Here is a 22,163-nt window from a genome sequence, read left to right on the forward strand (position 1 = left end):
CACATCCACTACAAGTGCATGGTACTTGCATACAGAGCAGTAGTAGGAACTGCCCCTCCCTACCTTCAGGCTCTGCTCAAACCCTACACCCCAACCCGAGTACTCCGTTCAGCCACCACTGGTCTTTTGTAAACTAACACCCTACCAGCACTGACTTTGTTGATAGCTACTTCAAATGTGGATGGGGTGTGTTCTCTGGTGTCTCTTGTAGTCCACGATCAGCTCCTTCGTTTTGTTGACACTGATTGAGAGGTTATTTTCCTAGCACTACTCTGCATGGGCTCTCACCTCCTACCTCTTGGCTGTCTCATTGTTGTTGGTAATTAGGCCTACCACTGTTGTGTTGTCTGCAAACTTGATGATTGAATTGGAGACGTGCATAGCCACACAGTCATGGGTCAACAGGGAGTACAGGAGGGGACTGAGGATGCACTCCTGTGGGGCCCACGTGTTGAGGGTCAGCATGGTGGAGGTGCTGTTGCCTACCTTCACCACCTGGGGTCAGCCCGTCAGGAAGTTTAGGACCCAGTTGCACAGGGAGGAGTTCAGACCCAGGGTCCTGTGCTTAGTGGTGATCTTGGAAGGCACTATGGTGTTGAAGGCTGAGCTCAATTGGCCAGACCAACCAGTGCCCCCGCACATTGGCTCACCGGGCTGTCTGCATTGTGTCCTGCCACCCACCAGCCCCTCTTTTACGCTACTGCTACTCTCTGTTTATCATATATGCATAGTCACTTTAACCATATCTACATGTACATACTACTCAATCAGCCGACTAACCGTGCCTGTATATAGCCTCGCTACTGTATATGCTCGCTACTGTCTTTTTTACTGTTGTTTTTATTTCTTTCCTTACCTATTGTTCGCCTGATACCTTTTTTTGCACTGTTATAGCCTATAGATAAGCATTTCACTGTAAGGTCTACACCTGTTGTATTGGTCGCACGTGACAACTTTGATTTGATTTATTCCTCTTGTCAGGTGGGATAGGGCAGTGGGCAATGCAATGGTGATCGCGTCATTCGTGAATCTGTTTGGGCGTTATGAAAATTGTGGTGGGTTCAGGGTAAGGTGGAGGGATATGAAGGGTGCCGTCTTTCTGTGTCCTGACACTCTTTGTGGTCCCAAAGATCCCATTGCATTATCGGAAGAGTTTGGGTGTTAACCCGGTGTCCTGGCTAAATTTCCAATCTGACCATCATACCATCGTGGCCACCTAATCATCTCCAGCTCCAAATTGTCTCATTCCTTCTCCCCCTATAAGTTTTCCCCAGGTATATATAGTGGGGAGAACAAGTATTTGATACACTGCCGATTTTGCAGGTTTCCTACTTACAAAGCATGTAGAGGTCTGTCATTTTTATCATAGGTACACTTCAACTGTGAGAGACGGAATCTAAAACATCCAGAAATCACATTGTATGATTTTTAAGTAATTAATTTGCATTTTATTGCATGACATAAGTATTTGATCACCTACCAACAGTAAGAATTCCGGCTCTCACAGACCTGTTTAGTTTTTCTTTAAGAAGCCCTCCTGTTCTCCACTCATTACCTGTATTAACTGCACTGTTTGAACTCGTTACCTGTATAAAAGACACCTGTCCACACACTCAATCAAACAGACTCCAACCTCTCCACAATGGCCAAGACCAGAGAGCTGTGTAAGGACATCAGGGATAAATTGTAGACCTGTACAAGGCTGGGAGGGGCTACAGGACAATAGCCAAGCAGCTTGGTGAGAAGGCAACAACTGTTGCACAATTATTAGAAAATGGAAGAAGTTCAAGATGACGGTCAATCACCCTCGGTCTGGGGCTCCATGCAAGATCTCACCTCGTGGGGCATCAATGATCATGAGGAATGTGAGGGATCAGCCCAGAACTACACGGCAGGACCTGGTCAATGACCTGAAGAGAGCTGGGACCACAGTCTCAAAGAAAACCATTAGTAACACACTACCGCGTCATGGATTAAAATCCTGCAGCGCACGCAAGGTCCCCTGCTCAAGCCAGCGCATGTCCAGGCCCGTCTGAAGTTTGCCAATGACCATCTGGATGATCCAGAGGAGGAATGGGAGAAGGTCATGTGGTCTGATGAGACAAAAATAGAGCTTTTTGCTCTAAACTCCACTCGCCGTGTTTGGAGGAATAGAAGGATGAGTACAACCCCAAGAACACCATCCCAACCGTGAAGCATGGAGGTGGAAACATCATTCTTTGGGGATGCTTTTCTGCAAAGGGGACAGGACGACTGCACCGTATTGAGGGGAGGATGGATGGGGCCATGTATCGCGAGATCTTGACCAACAACCTCCTTCCCTCAGTAAGAGCATTGAAGATGGGTCGTGGCTGGGTCTTCCAGCATGACAACGACCCGAAACACACAGCCGGGCAACTAAGGAGTGGCTCCGTAAGAAGCATCTCAAGGTCCTGGAGTGGCCTAGCAGTTCCAGACCTGAACCCAATAGAAAATCTTTGGAGGGAGCCGAAAGTCCGTATTGCCCAGCGACAGCCCCGAAACCTGAAGGATCTGGAGAAGGTCTGTATGGAGGAGTGGGCCAAAATCCCTGCTGCAGTGTGTGCAAACCTGGTCAAGAACTACAGGAAACGTATGATCTCTGTAATTGCAAACTAAGGTTTCTGTACCAAATATTCAGTTCTGCTTTTCTGATGTATCAAATACTTATGTCATGCAATAAAATGCAAATTAATTACTTAAAATCATACAATGTGATTTTCTGGATTTTTGTTTTAGATTCCTTCTCTCACAGTTGAAGTGTACCTATGATAAAAATTAAAGACCTCTACATGCTTTGTAAGTGGAAAACCTGCAAAATTGTCAGTGTATCAAATACTTGTCTCCCCACTGTGTATATATATATATATATATATATATATATACATACATACATATATATACGGTTGAAGTCGGAAGTTTACATACACTTAGGTTGGAGTCATTAAAACTTGTTTTTCAACCACTCCACAAATTTCTTGTCAACAAACTATAGTTTTGGCAAGTTGGTTAGATGACAAAAATAAATTTTTCAACAATTGTTTAGAGACAGAGTGAATTTTAAGTTCAATAATCTATCACAATTCCAGTGTGTTAGAAGTTTACATACACTAAGTTGACTGCCTTTAACAGCTTGGAAATTCCAGAAAATTATGTCATGGCTTTAGAAGCTTCTGATAGGCTAATTGACATAATTTGAATCAATTGGAGTGTACCTGTGGATGTATTTCAAGGCCTACCTTCAAACTCAGTGCCTCTTTGCTTGACATCATGGGAAAATCAAAAGAAATCAGCCCCCAAAAATTGTAGACCTCCGCAAGTCTAGTTCATCCTTGGGAGCAATTTCCAAACGCCTGAAGGTATGTTCATCTATACAAACAATAGTACGCAAGTATAAACACCATGGGACCACGCAGCCGTCATACCGCGCAGGAAGGAGACGCGTTCTGTCTCCTAGAGATGAACGTACTTTGTGCAAAAAGTGCAAATCAATCCAGAACACGCAATGGACCTTGTGAAGATGCTGGAGGAAACAGGTACAAAAGTATCTATATCCACAGTAAAACGAGTCCTATATCGACATAACCTGAAAGGCCGTTCATCAAGAAAGAAGCCACTGCTCCAAAACCGCCATAAAAAAGCCAGACTACGGTTTGCAACTGCACATGGGGACGAAGATCGTACCTTTTGTAGAAATGTCCTCTGGTCTGATGAAACAATTAGAACTGTTTAGCCATAATGACCATTGTTATGTTTGGAGGAAAAGGGGGAGTCTGAGCACTTCACAAAATAGATGGCATCATGAGGCAGGACAATGATGTGGATATATTGAAGCAACATCACAAGACATCAGTCAGGAAGTTAAAGCTTGGTCACAAATGGGTCTTCCAAATGGACAATGACCCCAAGCATACTTCCAAAGTTGTGGCAAAATGGCTTAAGGACAACAAAGTCAAGATATTCGATTGGCCATTACAAAGCCCTGACCTCAATCCTATAGAAAATATGTGGGCAAAACTGAAAAAGCATGTGCGAGCAAGGAGGCCTACAAACCTGACTCAGTTACACCAGCTCTGTCAGAAGGAATGGGCCAAAATTCACCCAACGTATTGTGGGAAGCATGTGGAAGGCTACCCAAAACGTTTGAACCCAAGTTAAACAATGTAAAGGCAATGCTACCAAATACTAATTGCGTGTATGTAACCTTCTGACCCACTGGGAATGTGATGAAATAAATAAAAGCTGAAATAAATTATTCTCTCTACAATTATTCTGACATTTCACATTCTTAAAATGAAGTGGCTGACCTAAGACAGGGCATTTTTACTAGGATTAAATGTCAGGAATTGTGAAACTGAGTTTAAATGTATTTGGCTAAGGTGTATGTAAACTTCCGACTTCAACTGTATATACAGTCGTGGCCAAAGGTTTTGAGAATAACACAAATATTAATTTTCACAAAGTCTGCTGCCTCAGTGTCTTTAGATATTTTTGTCAGATGTTACTATGGAATATTGAAGTATAATTACAAGCATTTCATAAGTGTCAAAGGCTTTTATTGACAATTACATGAAGTCAATATTTGCAGTGTTGACCCTTCTTTTTCAGGACCTCTGCAATCCGCCCTGGCATGCTGTCAATTAACTTCTGGGCCACATCCTGACTGATGGCAGCCCATTCTTGCATAATCAATGCTTGGAGTTTGTCAGAATTTGTGGGTTTTTGTTTGTCCACCCGCCTCTTGAGGATTGACCACAAGTTCTCAATGGGATTAGGGTCTGGGGAGTTTCCTGGCCATGGACCCGAAATATCAATGTTTTGTTACCCGAGCCACTTAGTTACCACTTTTGCTTAATGGCAAGGTGCTCCATCATGCTGGAAAAGGCATTGTTCGTCACCAAACTGTTCCTGGATGGTTGGGAGAAGTTGCTCTCGGAGGATGTGTTGTTACCATTCTTTATTCATGGCTGTGTTCTTAGGCAAAATTGTGAGTGAGTCCACTCCCTTGGCTGAGAAGCAACCCCACACATGAATGGTCTCAGGATGCTTTACTGTTGGCATAACACAGGACTGATGGTAGCGCTCACCTTGTCTTCTCCGGACAAGCCTTTTTCCGGATGCCCCAAACAATCGGAAAGGGGATTCATCAGAGAAAATGACTTTACCCCAGTCCTAAGCAGTCCAATCCATGTTCCTTTTGCAGAATATCAGTCTGTCCCTGATGTTTTTCCTGGACAGAAGTGGCTTCTTTGCTGCCCTTCTTGACACCAGGCCATCCTCCAAAAGTCTTCGCCGCACTGTGCGTGCAGAGGCACTCACAACTGCCTGCTGCCATTCCTGAGCATGCTCTGTACTGGTGGTCCCCCGATCCCGCAGCTGAATCAACTTTAGGAGACGGTCCTGGCACTTGCTGGACTTCCTTGGGCGCCCTGAAGCCTTCTTCACAACAATTGAACCGCTCTCCTTGAAGTTCTTGATGATCCGATAAATGGTTGATTTAGGTGCAATCTTACTGGCAGCAATATCCTTGCCTGTAAAGCCCTTTTTGTGCAAAGCAATGATGATGGCACGTGTTTCCTTGCAGGTAACCATGTTTGACAGAGGAAGAACAATGATTCCAAGCACCACCCTCCTTTTGAAGCTTCCAGTCTGTTATTTGAACTCAATCAGCATGACAGAGTGGTCTCCAGCCTAACACTCACACCTGTGTTAACGAGAGAATCACTGACACTGACATTTTGGGGGGGGGGATTCAGTTCATTTGCATGGCATAGAGGGACTTTGCAATAAATTACAATTAATCTGATCACTCTTTATAAAATTCTGGTGTATATGCAAATTGCCATCATACAAACTGAGGCAGCAGACTTTGAAAATGTATATTTGTGTCATTCTCAACTTTTGGCCATGACTGTACAATCACAGACACACACACACATATATATATATATATATATATATATATGTGTGTGTATATATATATATATATATATATATATATATATATTATATATATATATATTACACACTACCAAAAGTTTGGGGTCACTTAGAAAATGTCCTGTTTTTTTGAAAAAGCAAATGTTTTATTTAAAATTTTAAATATTTGTATTTATTTAAAATAACATCAAATTCAACAGAAATACAGTGTTGACATTGTTAACGTTGTAAATGACTATTGTAGCTGGAAACGGCAGATTTTTAATGGAATATCTACATAGGCTACAGAGGCCCATTATCAGCAACCATCACTCCTGTGTTCCAATGGCACTTTGTGTTAGCTAATCCAAGTTTATCATTTTAAAAGGCAAATTGATCATTAGAAAACCTTTTGCAATTATGTTAGCACAGCTGAAAACTGTTGTTCTGATTAAAGAAGCAATAAAACTTGCCTTCTTTAGACTAGTTGAGAATTTGGAGCATCAGCATTTGTGGGTTCGATTACAGGCTCAAAATGGCTAGAAACAAAGACTTTCTTCTGAAACCATCAGTCTATTCTTGTTCTGAGAAATAAAGGCTATTCCATGTGAGAAATTGCCTAGAAGCTGAAGATCTCGTACAACGCTGTGTACTACTCCCTTCACAGAACAGCGCAAACTGGCTCTAACCCGAATAGAAAGAGGAGTGGAAGGCCCCGGTGCACAACTGAGAAAGAGGACAAGTACATTAGAGTGTGTAGTTTGAAAAACAGACGCCTCACAAGTCCTCAACTGGCAGCTTCATTAAATAGTACCCGCAAAACACGAGTCTCAACGTCAAAAATGAAGAGGTGACTCAGGGACGCTGGGCTTCTAGGCAGAGTTGCAAAGAAAAATACATATCTCAGACTGGCCAATAAAAAGAAAAGATCAAGATGGGCAAAATAACACAGACACTGGATAGAGGAACTGCCTAGAAGGCCAGCATCCTGGAGTTGCCTCTTCACTGTTGACGTTGAGAAATGTCTAACTTTTGAACGGTAGTGTAGGTCGGGGTAAAGTGACTATGTATAGATAATAAACAGCAAGTAGCAGCAGTGTAAAATCTAGGTGGGGGGTTGTCAATAAAAATAGTCCGGGTGGCCATGTGATTAATTGTTCAGCAGTCTTTATGGCTTGGGGGTAGAAGCTGTTAAGGAGCCTTTTGGGCCTAGACTTGGTGCTCCGGTTCCGCTTGCCGTGTGGTAGCAGAGAGAACAGTCTATGACTTGGTTGACTGGAGTCTTTGACCATTTTTAGGGCTTTCCTCTGACACGTACGCACTACCCTCTGTAGCGCCTTCTGTTCTAATTCCGAGCAGTTGCCATACCAGGCGTTGATGCCACCGGTCAGGATGCTCTCTGGTGCAGCTGTATTACTTTTTGAGAATCATATGAAAGGGTATTGTGAGCATTGCATTGTGAAAAGTATTTCTAGATGAATCATTGATTACGTTTGGTGAAAAAGTTACTATGTGATTAAGTGTGTCGTACTTAGTCATTTGAAAGTGTTTTTAAAGTAAAGAAAAAAACAGCCTTTTGATTTTTATACTAAGAGTTGTGAAATTTTACCACATACTTGTGAAAATAGTACAAAAGCAATATTTTTTTAAATAGTCATGTCTATGCTATTATCTATATTTCTCTAGGTTTCCTATGGAAGATTGAAAGTATTATTTAAAACAAGAGATATTCCCATTCGTGTCAACATTCTCTGATGAGTGGACTTCCACCATCTTTGTGGTACCATTTGAAAGTAGACATTCCAACAACAAAAACATTTGCAGTGGTGGGTATTAATAATGGAGTCGAAGGAAGCCAAAACATGTTCTCCAAAATATTGACCAAGAAAAAAAACAGATAAAATAATGTGTCTTTAATCTCTAATAACCAATCAGCATTGAGCTAAACTGAGTGAGCTCACCTGTGAATGGTCCTGTGGCACCAAAGAAAATATCAAGGGAAGCCAGTTTGGATTTGGCTTCACACCAATCACATCACATCGAGAGCAAAATGTAATTGACAGAAAAAACATGCATCTCGTTGTGTTGTTGTCCTCCGGTGGCTAGCTAGCTAAACTTGACCCTTTCCTAAATTAGCCATGGATGGAGATAGGGATTTGGACTTGTGGTTTTACTTAATTCTCCATACTGGCCAATGAGTATAACGGTGATTCTGATCCAAACTTAAATTCATACATTGTGCCCCTGGCCTGAGAGGATGGAAGTTCAATATGTAGCTAGATTTAGTAGGTTAAAGTTAACTAGCTGGTTCATTGTTGCCCATGAAAGGAACTTAGGCTAGCGAGCAAGCACTTTAGCCAGGTAGCCTATGACAACAAAAACTAAAAGTGTACTGTGTGACAGAGTCATAGACTGTTTGTCAACATGAAAGAGAGGAGGATGACATTGGCGTAGGGTGAGTCAACATTATTTTTTTTCAACTAGAACGCACGCACGCACACAGAAATCAGAACCACGCTGAGTGGAGTAGATCATTTTTTGTATCTTTTAGTTGTCGCAGTATTAGACTAAGCATAGGTGATTTGATGACGTTGAAATGGTACTGGAATATTGGAGGCAGCTCCTGTTTTCTTTGAGACTTGCTGTAGGTCATGTAACTCTCTGTGGTTCAAAATCAATAGTTGTTTAGTAGTCCGAAAATGTTAACTTGCTTGAACATGCTGTAGGTCATGTAACTGTTTGTTACATGCAATATGGTTTGTGGATTTCACCGGACAGAGGTTGCTCTCTGGTTTTGTGATGAAACAAAGGTGTGCCACTGTCTTCTTATTGTCTCGGCCTTAGACCTATATATCACGGTCGCAAAGGCATATGAACTAACAGGTTATAGTGAAAACAACACAATTATCACAACACATGTAAATAGCTTTTGGGGGGGGGGGGCGTCACCAGTGACATCCCTATTTCTAAGCTTTTAAATGATATCAATCTCAACTGTGTCTTTTCCATAGAGAAAGACATGGATATCTCATGGTGTGGTGGGGTATGCAAAATAGGCTATCTTTGAGCACCTTTATCTCTTGAAAGCTTTTGCATTCAGGTCCAAAAAGTCACTTTCTGAGCACTTCAACAATGGGCAAATATGTAGGTTTCGTTCAAATCAAAAGGGGTGCTGTCAAAAAGTGATAGGAATTCAAATGGGTGTACCCATTAGCCAGGCTAACACTCCACTGTAGTGCATTACGTACAGTACTGTTCCTAACATTTCTTTTCACAGGCGTTGTGGTACGAACGTGGTGTAGGTTAACACTGTGCATTCACCATACACTCTACATTCCATGACGTCTGTGATTGCATTCCTATTTATACATCCATAGAAAACTAAAGTACGTAATCAATAATGTCCTTTAGTGTTCCAAATTGCCGTTACACTTTCTAAACTTGATTTACCATCCAATCCAGGGACCTTTCTAGACGTTTCACTCTGGTTTTTGTTAAATTCACTCTTATACAAAATGCCAGACGAGGTACAGTAACATAACTTAGGTCAGCGGAGTCAATCACCACCTTCCGGAGACACCTGAAACCCCACCTCTTTAAGGAATACCTAGGATAGGATAAAGTAATCCTTCTAACCCCCCCCCCCCCCCCTTAAAAGAGTTAGATGCACTATTGTAAAGTGGTTGTTCCACTGGATATCATAAGGTGAATGCACCAATTTGTAAGTCGCTCTGGATAAGAGCGTCTGCTAAATGACTTAAATGTAATGTAAATGTAAACTTGGAGGGGAAATCCATTTCCCTCAACTTCTTAAAAGTGATATCTGGCTCAGATTAGGAACAACAAACAGATTTGTGGAAGTTTTTAATCATTTATGGGTTTTCTTTAACCCTGAATGCCCTGTTTCTAGTGATATGCAGATGGTGTCATGGCTTGAGTTGTATAATTGATAGCGTAGCGGCCTCCATGTCAGTGTCGCCTGGCTATTAAAGATATGCCAGTTGGATGCCGAACCCACTGACAATCGTTTCTAGCCAACTGTTCTGCTCATGATCAAAGTTACCTTTCCATTCGTTCCGAGCCAGCACAAGATGACAACTCAATCATCTCACCCGCAATCTCTACACACTCTCACTCTACAGTCTCATCTGCACTGTATTACAGATAGTAACATAGTGACCCTACCTGACTTTGTGTAGATTGTTTGGCTGACAACGTCACAAAAACAATGCGCACGCTTCAATGGAGCAGAAGTCCGTAAGTTGTTGTGATTTCTTGTCAAATGCTAATATTGCTCAAATTCGCTAGCTAGCTAACCAACGACTTTAACAACGTATTTGAGAGGCGACAAGTGCTCATTGTGCAAATGTATTATGTTTTCAATAAACAATGGAGACAAAATATCATTTACATGTTGTCAACATTCTAAAGCCAACCTTGTCTGTTTTGCCCCACAGTTGTGCACGCGTCGGTTTTGTTGCTAAACAACCAACCCTTCTATAGATTGTTGTGTTGTCGGTCTATGTCTGCAAGGATAGAAATTAGGTTATTTAATGGGGATGTATGTTTGTGGCATATAGTGTCACTGACATTTAGGGCCAGTTTTGCGCTCTCATGATAACACAATTGGAAGAGGAAACCATACATTCACTCCAGCTGTTGCATCCTATAGATAATTAAATCAGCATGTTTCTATGAATGATGTACCACTGACATACATGAAGACCATGGTATCGTGCTGCTACTGCTGCTGCTGCTGTTCTTGTTCTTGTTATCTGAATATTGTGTAATACAGCTTGCTTATTTAGGCAATTAAGAGATTGATTTGGAGGTTGGTCTGATTGACAAAAGCATTGATAAACTTACTGGTTTTCCTGGTTTCAAGTACTGGTGCAGATTTATCAGAGGACCAGATCTAAATTCACTGTATTGTTACTCACTTAATATACATGTAAATGAATGAGGACTAATTTAAACTAAACTTGCAGGCAATTAAATCCCATTCTGTTACCCTTGAAGGTCTGAATCCTGAGTCCAGTCATTCGATCCTGTATCCTGTTATCTCTAACTATATGGGTAACACAGAGAGCCATTTGTCTGTGTGTGAATGTTTAAAAGAAACAGGATAATGTGGTATAATACATAGTCATCTACTCCCACTCACAGATAATACATCCCTGTTGTCATGTCACTTCCCTAACAACCCATGTCACATCCTCTTGGTGCTCTTTTTGCATTTCACATGTAGCGTTTTGGCTTTTAAATTAGGTTTCATTGTTATGTTTCGCATTAACAGACAACCATAGTTTTGTCAGATTTCCCCTTAAAACGGTTTAATTGGTCAGTTCCTCACATTGATCTATCAACTGTCTCATAGGTACCTGGCGGTGGTGCACCCGTTCCGTCTGATGACCATCCGAACCCGCTCCAAGACAATCAGGATCAACCTGTTTGTGTGGGTGGTGTCATTTGTCATGGTCCTTCCCGCCTGGGTCCACTCCAAAGTCATTCGCTTCCCTGACGGACTGGAGAGCTGCTCCATGAACCTGGTCACTCCCAAAGAGGTGCTCTGGTAAGGCCACAACCCTGACATGACATCAAATCAACATTGAATTTGGGTGGATATTTCGTTGAGTTGACCAACATGATTTCAACATGGGGTAAACCAGTCCATGAAATCATGTTGTTGGTTTGCGCTTGAAATAAATGTTCAATGTTAAAATGAATACGAGATAGGATGTTAATAGAACTTGGTGTCAATGTATATTTGTCTGGTGGAGTCAGAGGTCAGATGAGTCATGCTGGTCTATATCATGATACTCTACTCCACCGGTTCCCAAACTTTTTATAGTCTCGTACCCCTTCAAACATTCAACCTCCAGCTGAGTACCCCATCTAGCACCAGGGTCAGCGCACTCTCAAATGTTGTTTTTTGCCGTCATTGTACGCCTGCCACACACAGACTATACGATACATTTATTAAACATAAGAATGAGGGTGAGTTTTTGTCACAACCCGGCTCGTGGGCAGTGACAAAGAGCTCTTATAGGACCAGGGCACAAATAATAATATAATAATAATCAATAACTTTGCTCTTTATTTAGCTATCTTACATATAAAACCTTATTTGTCCATCAAAAATGGTGAATAACTCACCACAGCGTTAATGAGAAGGGTGTGCTTGAATTTCTGAGCGCAGCCCTGTCCAGAAATCTGGCAGTGGCTTCTGATAAAATTTAATTTTCACAGAACCGCTTGTTGCAATTTTGATAAGGCTCTCTTGTTCAGATATCCGTAAGTGGACTGGAGGCAGGGCATAAAAGGGATAATGAATCCAGTTCTTTGTGCCGTCCGTTTCAGGAAAGTACCTGCGTAATTGTGCACCCAACTCACTCAGCTGCTTCGCTACATCACATTTGACCTTGTCCGAAAGCTTGTTCATTTGCACACAAAAAATCATACAATGATGGAAAGACCTGTGTGTTGTCCTTGTTAATGCAGACAGAAAAGAGCTCCAACTTCTTAATCATAGCCTCAATTATGTTCCGCACATTGAATATAGTTGCGGAGGGTCCCTGTAATCCTAGATTCAGATCATTCAGGCGAGAAAAAACATCACCCAGATACGCCAGTCGTGTGAGAAACTCATCATCATGCAAGCGGTCAGACAAGTGAAAATTATGGTCAGTAAAGAAAACTTTAAGCTCGTCTCTCAATACAAAACAATGTGTCAATACTTTGCCCCTTGATAATCAGCGCACTTCTGTATGTTGTGAAAGTGTTACATTGTCGCTGCCCATATCATTGCAAAATGCAGAAAATACACGAGAGTTCAGGGGCCTTGCTTTAACAAAGTTAACCATTTTCACTGTAGTGTTCAAAATATCTTTCAAGCTGTCAGGCATTCCCTTGGCAGGAAGAGCCTCTCGGTGGATGCTGCAGTGTACCCAAGTGGCGTCGGGAGCAACTGCTTGCACGCGCATTACCACTCCACTATGTCTCCCTGTCATGGCTTTTGCGCCATCAGTACAGATACCAACACATCTTGACCACCAAAGTCCATCTGATGTCACAAAGCTATCCAGAACTTTAAAAATATCCTCTCATGTTGTCCTTGTTTCCAGTGGTTTGCAGAAGAGAATGTCTTCCTTAATTGACCCCCCATAAACCTAACGGATATGTACCAGGAGCTGTGCCAGGCCCATATAATTCACTGGCTTGTATGTGAAGCAGTAATTGTTTCAAAACATCTCCTGCCATGTCACTGATGCGTTGTGAAACAGTGTTGTTTGATGAAGGCATTGTCTGCATAGTTTTTTGGCCTTTTCTCACAGAATTGTTCTAGCCATATCCGTGGCAGCAGGAAGAATTAAGTCCTCCACAATAGTATGTGGCTTGCCTGTCCTAGCCACTCGGTAGCTCACCATATAAGACGCTTCTAGCCCCTTCTTATTAATGGTATCTGTTGCTTTTATGTCTTACTACTCGAAAGTCATCTTTATTCCTGCTCAAAAAACTCCCGTGGCTTATTTTTTCAAATTGTCATTTCTTAATGACTGCGCAAGAGTGAAGGTTTCCCGCGAGAGAGTCATGGTTAATGTGATCGGATGTTCATTATTTGACTAGGCTACCTGTATTTGACATTGTGTTGTTATTTCGCTGAACACTAGATGGTTTAATTTTTTTTTTTTTGGCAAGGAAACAAGGCTACTCAGGAGAGAAAAAAAAACTCACCCAAATGTATAGCCCTGTTGGAAAATATAAATGTACTGTTTGAAAATGTGAAGAATTGTTTTTGTTAAAAAAAAAATGCTAATCACATTTTTATTTGCCGTACCCCGACGGCATTGCGCGGACCCAAGTTTGGGAATACCTGCTCTACTCCAATGCCTTATTCAACCCCCCCTCCCCCCAACTAGCTTCATAAATAGGAATACAATCACAGACTATGGGCTACATCAGGTCATCCATTAAAGTCCAACACTTCCCATACTAATGAGAAGACAAACCATACACATGTTATTGGCTGGGGAATTTACTGGACTCCTGCAGAAACTATTCATAGAAATTCAAATGTCAATTTAACTGGTATCAAATCAGATGTTATTTGTCACGTGCGCCGAATACAACAGGAATACGACAGTGAAATGCAGTTTTAAGAAAATACCAACAACAAAAAAGTAAGAGATAAGAATAACAAATAATTAAAGAGCAGCAGTAATAACAATAGCGGGGCTATATACAGGGGGTACCGGTACAGAGTCAATGTCAAGGTAATGTGTGCATGCAGGTAGAGTTATTAAAGTGACTATGCGTAGATAGTAAACTACATTCTATCTAATGATCAAATGTATTCATTGCAGTGGGACATCCCACTGGGCACAGACATCGGTTCTATGTCTAGTTTTGATTGACATTTGGTTGAGTTGTTTGGTTAATGTGAATTCAACGAAAACTGTAACCATTTAGGTTCAGATGAAATGCCCTTTACTTTCTGCAAATACAATTAGTTTTCCACGTTGATGCAACATTCGTCACATTTTTGGGTTGAAATTATATGGAATGGAAACAACGTTGATTCAACTAGTTTTTTCCCTGTGGGATGGTGCTAGCTACTGCAAGCTGACACATGTTCTCTCTCTCTTTCACTCTCACTCACTCACTCACTCACTCACTCACTCACTCACTCACTCACTCACTCACTCAACTCACTCACTCACTCCATCACTCACTCACTCACTCACTCACTCACACTCTCTCTCTCTCTCTCTCTCTCTCTCTCTCTCTCTCTCTCTATCTCTCTCATCTCTCCCCAGGTACACCCTATATCAGACCATCACGTCTTTCTTTCTGCCCTGCCCCTTATCATCACCTGTTACATGCTGATCCTGTGCTATACCTGGAGATGTATCTGAAGAACAAAAGGGAACGGCGGTGAGTCGTGCCCGCTGGCAGCTGCCCAGTGGGCACACATGGGCGTGCATAGAGCACGGCTGGATAACGTCATACCCTGGGCAGGGCGAGAGCCTATGGCATCTCTAGTGGTAGAGAGCGTGGCCATTATCTCTAGTGGCAGAAACGTAGTCGCGGTTATCAACCGTGGCAGAGGCTGATAGTTACATATAGACACACAGAGGTACTGGATACAGTAAATGTGAGGCACTAGAAATAGAGATGCCCACAGGTATGAAATTACAGGTTTTGGTGGGTGTTCTAAAAGATTAATTACATTAAAACAGTTCTATGCTGGAGAGAACTAACGGTACCATGACCTCCCCTCAGTAATCTAGTCATTAACCGTCTCTCTCTCTGTGGGTAGAAATTGAGCCTGAGGACAAGGTTATCCACTCAGTAAACCAAAATATTAGAAAAAAATGGGTGACTTATCTAATGCAGGAGGGACTTGTTGATTTATGCTTCTATGCTGGTCATTATTGTCACTAAGCCATGGTTCCTCTCCTCCTCAGCTTCAGTACTAACAACCAGTCCCGGAGCGAGCCATCCGCCTCACCAAGATGGTTCTGGTCCTAGTGGCGGTTTTCCTGGTGAGCGTAGGGCCCTACCACATGCTCCAGCTGGTCAACTTAACAGTGCGGCGGCCCACGCTGGCCTACTACACCTGCTACTACCTGTCAGTGTGCCTCAGCTACGCCGCCAGCAGCATTAACCCTTTCATCTACATCCTGCTCAGCGGACACTTCCGTCACCGGCTCACTTACCGCAAGCCGCCCAGCAGGCCTGTTGTTGAGAGGGAGCCTAATGGGCCCCAGGTCCGTACACCACACTCCAGCTTCTGACAGTCTTGTCCTCAAAGCAGGCACACACACATACACACGACACATGGGTTCATGGACGCACACAAGTGCATCCCCACACACGACCGCACCCCCCCACACACACACACACCACCACCACTACAGCCTGTCCCCAGCACACTGCGTGGGGCATTCCCTATGGCAGGAGCATTACCTTTTGATCAAGGATTGCTTTATTTGACATTGTGGATTGATTTACACCTCAACAGGATCAGAGAGTGTTATTATTTATTTTCTATTATGGTTTTCAAACGGACTGTACGATAGCATTGGGATATTGCAAGGATTGATCCACTATCATTTTGGATTTACCTGAATTCGGCTGACATTACTTTCACTGTGTATTTTAATGTATAGCTAAACCACAAATAACACATTAAGTGTTTGCCATCAACACATAGTTTGGCATTTGTTTTCAACCTATAGTTAGTGTTGCTATATCATTAATTGGTGCATTGATTGTATTGTGTGGGACTTTGAACACACAGAAACATCTGTTCTACTGTACTGTATGTACGGCTAACAGTGCTGAGACTGCTGAGTGAATAAAAAATGTTTTACCGTTAGACTGAATGCTAAGCATTGGACTGGGATCGGTCCAGGGTGTTTTGGTACTGTCTGGTGTTAACTGGGCTGGACTGGGAACTGGTCCCAGGATGTAACGGTATTACTAGTCAACAGACTGACTGACCACGGGCCACAGACACACAGCACCACCAGGGGCATCTAATCAAACAACTCCTCCTTACCCTCGCCCAGCTTGTGATCAATAAAAAGCCGATAGCAAACCAGATCAGACAGATAGGCACAGCGTCACACCCCCGGCAAGGCTAAGGGGAGACTACAGTGCAACCCCTCCCCTCTATCGTTCTCTCTCTATGGTAATCCCTCTCTGTTTTTACTCCAAAATTGCCTCAGGCATAGAGTGCTTTGACATATTGATCAATATGTCTCAATGTCAACACACTCCTGTTGTCTCCATGGTTTCCAATTAGTCTCTTATTGGATTAGTTGGGCTCAACATACTAAATTTCATTGTGTTATTGGTCGACCATGGATTCATTTGTATGTTATCAGTACCAGTGTACCTCATTTATTAACGTTAACTCTCCGCTCACACCTCCTCCAGTAACATCAGATTATTAAATCGACTATTATACCAATGTAATATAATTATATTTTCTTCCTACTCTCTCTCTCTATACTCTCTTCAACTGTTACTTCAAAATGTTCCCTTCCCATACTACTTATTGCCTGTATAAATCTTCCATTTCTTTGTACACCTCAAACCTCTTCTTTCCCCTCTGTGCCTCAACCCCATTACCTCTTCCCCATCTCTTCCTATACACCTTGCTCTCTGCACTTAGGCAGTGGTGTAAAGTACTTAGTAAAAATACTTCAAAGTACTACCTATTAAGTCGTTTTTTTTGGTATTGTCATGCCTGCTCCCACTCCCCCTCTCTGGCACTCTCTGGCGCCAGGCTGCCCTTCGTTACGCACACCTGTCACCATCATTACGTGCACCTGTGCAATTTGGACTCACTCTGTTCCCTGTGTCAGCATATTGTCATTATGTTGTCCAAATGCTGTCCTTGTTTCGTTTCATGTCCGTTATTCATTAAATGTTCACTCCCTGTACTTGCTTCTTGTCTCACAGCGTCTGTCCTCACAAGTATCTGTACTTTACTATTTATATTTTTGACAACTTTTACTTCACTACATTCCTAAAGAAAATTATGTACTTTTTACTCCATACATTTTCCCTGACACCCAAAAGTACTCGTTACATTTTGAATGCTTAGCAGGACAGGAAAATGTTCTAATTCACACAATTATCAAGAGAACATTCCTGGTCATCCCTACTGCCTCTGATCTGACGGGCTCACTAAACACATGCTTCATTAGTAAATTATGTCTGAGTGTTTGAGCGTGCCCCTGGCTATCCGTAAAAAAAAAAATTTAAACAAGCAAATGGTGCCATCTGGTTTGCTTAATATAGGGATTTGAAAGGATTTATACTTTTACTTTTGAATCTTAAGTATATTTGAGTAATTACGCTTACTTTGATACTTAACTATATTTAAAACCAAATACTTTTAGACTTTTACTCAAGTAAGATTTTACTGGGTGACTTTCACTTTTACTTGAGTCATTTTCTATTAAGGTATCTTTACTTTTACTCAAGTATGACAATTGGGTACTTTTTCCACCACTGCACTTAGGCACCTTGCTGCTCAAATGTAGGGTCTCTGTGTTTGTAAAGGGTGCTAGTCCACAAAGTGGACGACGGCATATAAAAGAGATGACATATTCCGGATAATTATTGCAGTTACTTCGTATGTTTTATTTTATTTTATACCTTCTTTTGGAAATGACACAAGTCACCTTCCTGGTTCCAGTCAGTCTGCCAGTCTGGGGGAGACGGAGAGACAGACAGACAGACACCTGTAACCTGACTTTGTTTGACCTTGTTTACCCCATCCTGGCATCATGTGACACCAGGACCTTGTCAGTAACACTGGCACCCCTGAGGCCCTGCAGCCTAGCGTCTGTCTGTCCCAAGACTGTCTGCCATAGGGAACCCAGACACCCTCTCCTCTAACCCATCCCACCCTGCTCACCCTGTCCCTGACTAGTGTCTGTCTACCCCCATCATCCAAAGGTAGAACAGATAACCATGCATTCATGTAACTACTCATGTATCTGAATAGAATAGAACACACATTGAGAGGCACAGGGTCAGCCACAGAGCAACACAACTGAATGTAGAGTTGGAGCTCTTTCACTCGGTTTTGGAAAAAAAATAGTGTTGCATTTGTCATGATGGTAAAATGTGTCCAGAATGTGTACAAATAAAAAATAATAAAGACAGTCCATAACGTTGTAGGAGTCTGACGCCATTGTTCAAAGTCGTTATTGTTGTTTTCTTAGTAAGGCTTTTGAGAGAGTGTTATTACAGTTTGTAAATAGAAAATATGCTGTCTTGTTTTTTGTCTAATTCAATAACATGTGACCTTGATGTTTGTATTTTAGTGAGAGAGAAACAGAAAAATAGAAAAAGAAAGACAGAATCCCTATTAACACTATTTTATTTTAGCATTATTATAGACAGCAGAGGGCACCCTTTTCCAATGTTCCTCAAACTGCAGTGTTTCCCAACTGTTGGGAGGTCACAACTGGTTGGACTTGTTCTGTCTACTTGCCTCACACGGCATCCAAATGTCAGTAAATTACACCATATGTTTTGTACAGTAAACCATACATTTAATCATAATTATATTATTTATTTAATTCTTCCCCACACATCTTAAAAAAAGACAATTGGGCCTATTTATTGAAGCTTTATTTAGCTAGGCAAGTCAGTTAAGAACAAATTCTAATTTACAATGACGGCCTACCCAGACCAAACCCAGACGACGCTGGGCCAATTGTGTGCCGCCCTATCCCAATAACGGCCGGATGTGATGCAATTAAATGAAGACACTGACTTGAATCAGTCAAATGAGAATGATGCAATGACAAAATGAAATCGAGCAAATTGAGTTGAAGTGAATTATAGGTTCTCTATAGACACAACCCAGTGTCAGGTGTCAGTTGCCACTTGTTTTGCAGTCACTGACCACCTCATTGACCACCTACAGCATGGATAGGCCACCCTGTTCCTGGAGTATTGCAGGTACTGCAGGATTTTGTTCCAACTAGGCACCACACCTGACCAACGTGTACATAGCCAAGTTATCATTACTCATTGTGTATTTATTCCTTGTGTTATTATTTCTCTTTTTCTCTGCATTGTTGGGAAGGGCCCGTAAACATGTCACTGTTAGTGTACACCAGTTGTTTACGAAGCATGTGACAAATAAAATGTTATTTTATTTTGATTTGATCAGTTCATCGATTGCCTAAATTCAACACACCTGGTCTTCCAGGTCGGTTAAATCATAAACGTGAAGTGCCTTCCCCCTGACCTACAGCTGAGTGGTACCGGGACCAGTGCTCCATTGTCAAGCCCTGACCACTGCCCTAGCCTATGGTCCTGAATGATGTGATGCCTATGTCAAAACCCCTGCCTTACATTGCTACTGTAACCTGAAAGTGCTCCCAATGAAGCCATGGAGATACAGTCCAAATGAATGTTCCATTCAATTATGTGGGTGAAGTCATGGCCACTAGAGTAGACCATTTGCTTTACAGGGCTGATTTGACCCACCTCCTGGGACCATACCACTGATCTTCAGTGCTGGGGTCTTAAATTACTATTGAGAGTAAGAATAGTAGAATACACTAGATGCAATTTTGATATTTGGTTATGTATCATTTGGCAGTTTTTTTTCTTATGTCAGTCACTGACATTAGCCATGTCAGCTAAGAATTTTTAGATTGGTAGTTAGTTTAGCCAGTTATCTAAACTTGTAGTAATTATGGCCAAATACTTACAGAGCATGTTTGGCACTTGCCCAGGGCCCTGACCTCCAGGGGGCCCCCATTGATTGTGTTAGTCATTCTCACTCAGACATCATATTAACATGGCATAAGTCATGGCAAAACGTGTAGAATTGCAAGAAATTAGCTTTAAAACATTTTTAAAGAGTGACGGACCCTAAAAATCAACCTCTTGTTTTGAAACTGGCATATATGGCATCAACATGAGTCAGAAACATTTATTAGTCAGAAACATGTATTGACTACAAAGTGTAAAACAGGATAATTTTGGTCATAAAGTCAATCTCATCCAAAACTGAGATCTGGAGATGCTAGAAAATATTGTATGTCACAGAATGAAGGGTACCATAACAATTTTCTATGGGTTGGGTTAATTTTAATCCTGCCCACATGCCCACAGCTGGCTGCACCATCAATTATAATGCCCATGGTCAATTTGGTTTGACATTCGATATCACTATGGGGCTAATTAGGGACCATCAGTAAATTACACAATGGTCACTGGACAATATTTAAAAAGGTCAAAAGCTCCACATTTCAATGACCTTAAAAACCTCAAAGCAACTATAAATTGTAGAAATTCATATTCAAATATTGAGCGCATTTAATGAGACAACAAAAATGTGTGCAACATGAAAATATTGGGTCATTAACATTGTGTCATTTATTGACGGTCCCTAACTATCCCCAGAGATAGGCTATCCAAAGTTAAACCAATTTTTACATGGTCACATGGTTCCATGGTTAGCTGAAGCTAAAAATATTTTTAAAAGATTGGCTAACTCTTCCCACCTGCAAACACACACAACACCACATCTAGAAACCAACTCAGGTTTGAATTCAGTCATGGCCACTAGAATTTCGTAATGAACCAAATCAGAGAGGAAGAGGCGAAGAAAGAGAATTTACTCCACCCTAAAATCTGTCCTGTGAGCTATGAGTGTCGAATTACGTGAGGTTTATTTAATCGAATAGAAGTTTCGTAATGTTTAAGCTGTTACACATGTACTGATAGGCCTATGAGTGGATGAACTTTGAGAAAACCGATTTAGTTGTTCATTTTGTTCAAACACGTATCTGCCCTCTCATTGGCTAGAATGGCCCCACCTGATCTCGCCTGTCCGCAATCACTGAAGACATGTATTTCCATTGCTAAAGCAGTAAACTCGGCTATCTTGTCAATATAACAGATCATCTTTGGCTGAATCAAGAAGTGCAGTCGACTTTTATTTTTCATCACAATAGGCTAACTGGTGGACCACCTCATTTCCCAGACACAAACATGAAAAACTACAAGTCCTTAAGAGAGAAAATGGCACGCATCAAACCCCTGACTGTTTTGCGATTCACTTGACTGATTCTGTGAATAATGTATCAAGACATCTCGGTTCTCCAGACAGCTCGCGCGTCCCGCCCTACGCACAGGTTTTCGCCTGTGAGGCAATGGTGGGCACAGGTTTCCGACAGCCTGTTGTTTCTCGGACGGGTACCACGCAAGCAAATCCGAAAGACTGGACAACTTTTACATAATTAGACGAGGCTTCTCACCCCGGTGTGACTCAACTCCGAATTGAACATGACAAGTGTGATCACGACCCAAAGTCGCGTTTAATTAATTCTTTGTTTCAATTTAGATGAGACAGTCTTACCCGAATCCCCCACTGAAAACCTCTCAGTCCTTTCTGTGGCCAAAATAAATGGTTGTTGATGGTTTTGACCTTCTCCGACATGGTAGGACAAGCCTACTTTGTGTTTTGTTTAACTCAGCAAGCGCTCTACCTAGGCTACTGTAGAGAAATATAGCCTGCTACATCACACTAAGTTATTGGTTGAGACCCGACCTGCTGAGGGTCGCAAAACGCTACATTAGCATAACAGGAGCTGAATTAAATGTAAAAGGCTTTTAAAATAAGACGCTTGGTTAAGCTCAGTGCTTCGTTGACATTTAATTTCACTTGATTTTGTGAG

General features: G+C 41.8%; 1 protein-coding gene across 1 annotated transcript in view; it reads left to right on the forward strand.

Annotated features, from left to right (window-relative positions):
* LOC111964669 (melanin-concentrating hormone receptor 2-like) overlaps nucleotides 1–17,852 on the forward strand; it is a 33,192-nt gene extending 15,340 nt beyond the window's left edge. The window contains 6 exon segments of the mRNA XM_023988509.2: nucleotides 11,315–11,509; nucleotides 14,754–14,791; nucleotides 14,794–14,838; nucleotides 14,841–14,871; nucleotides 15,122–15,135; nucleotides 15,424–17,852. Of these exon segments, the coding sequence (XP_023844277.1) occupies nucleotides 11,315–11,509; nucleotides 14,754–14,791; nucleotides 14,794–14,838; nucleotides 14,841–14,871; nucleotides 15,122–15,135; nucleotides 15,424–15,734 (634 nt within the window). The 3' untranslated portion in view covers nucleotides 15,735–17,852.
* Nucleotides 17,853–22,163: the final 4,311 nt, after the last annotated feature.

Source organism: Salvelinus sp. IW2-2015, linkage group LG6.1, assembly GCF_002910315.2.
Source record: "Salvelinus sp. IW2-2015 linkage group LG6.1, ASM291031v2, whole genome shotgun sequence".
In the NCBI taxonomy this organism is placed as follows: Eukaryota; Metazoa; Chordata; class Actinopteri; order Salmoniformes; family Salmonidae; genus Salvelinus; species Salvelinus sp. IW2-2015.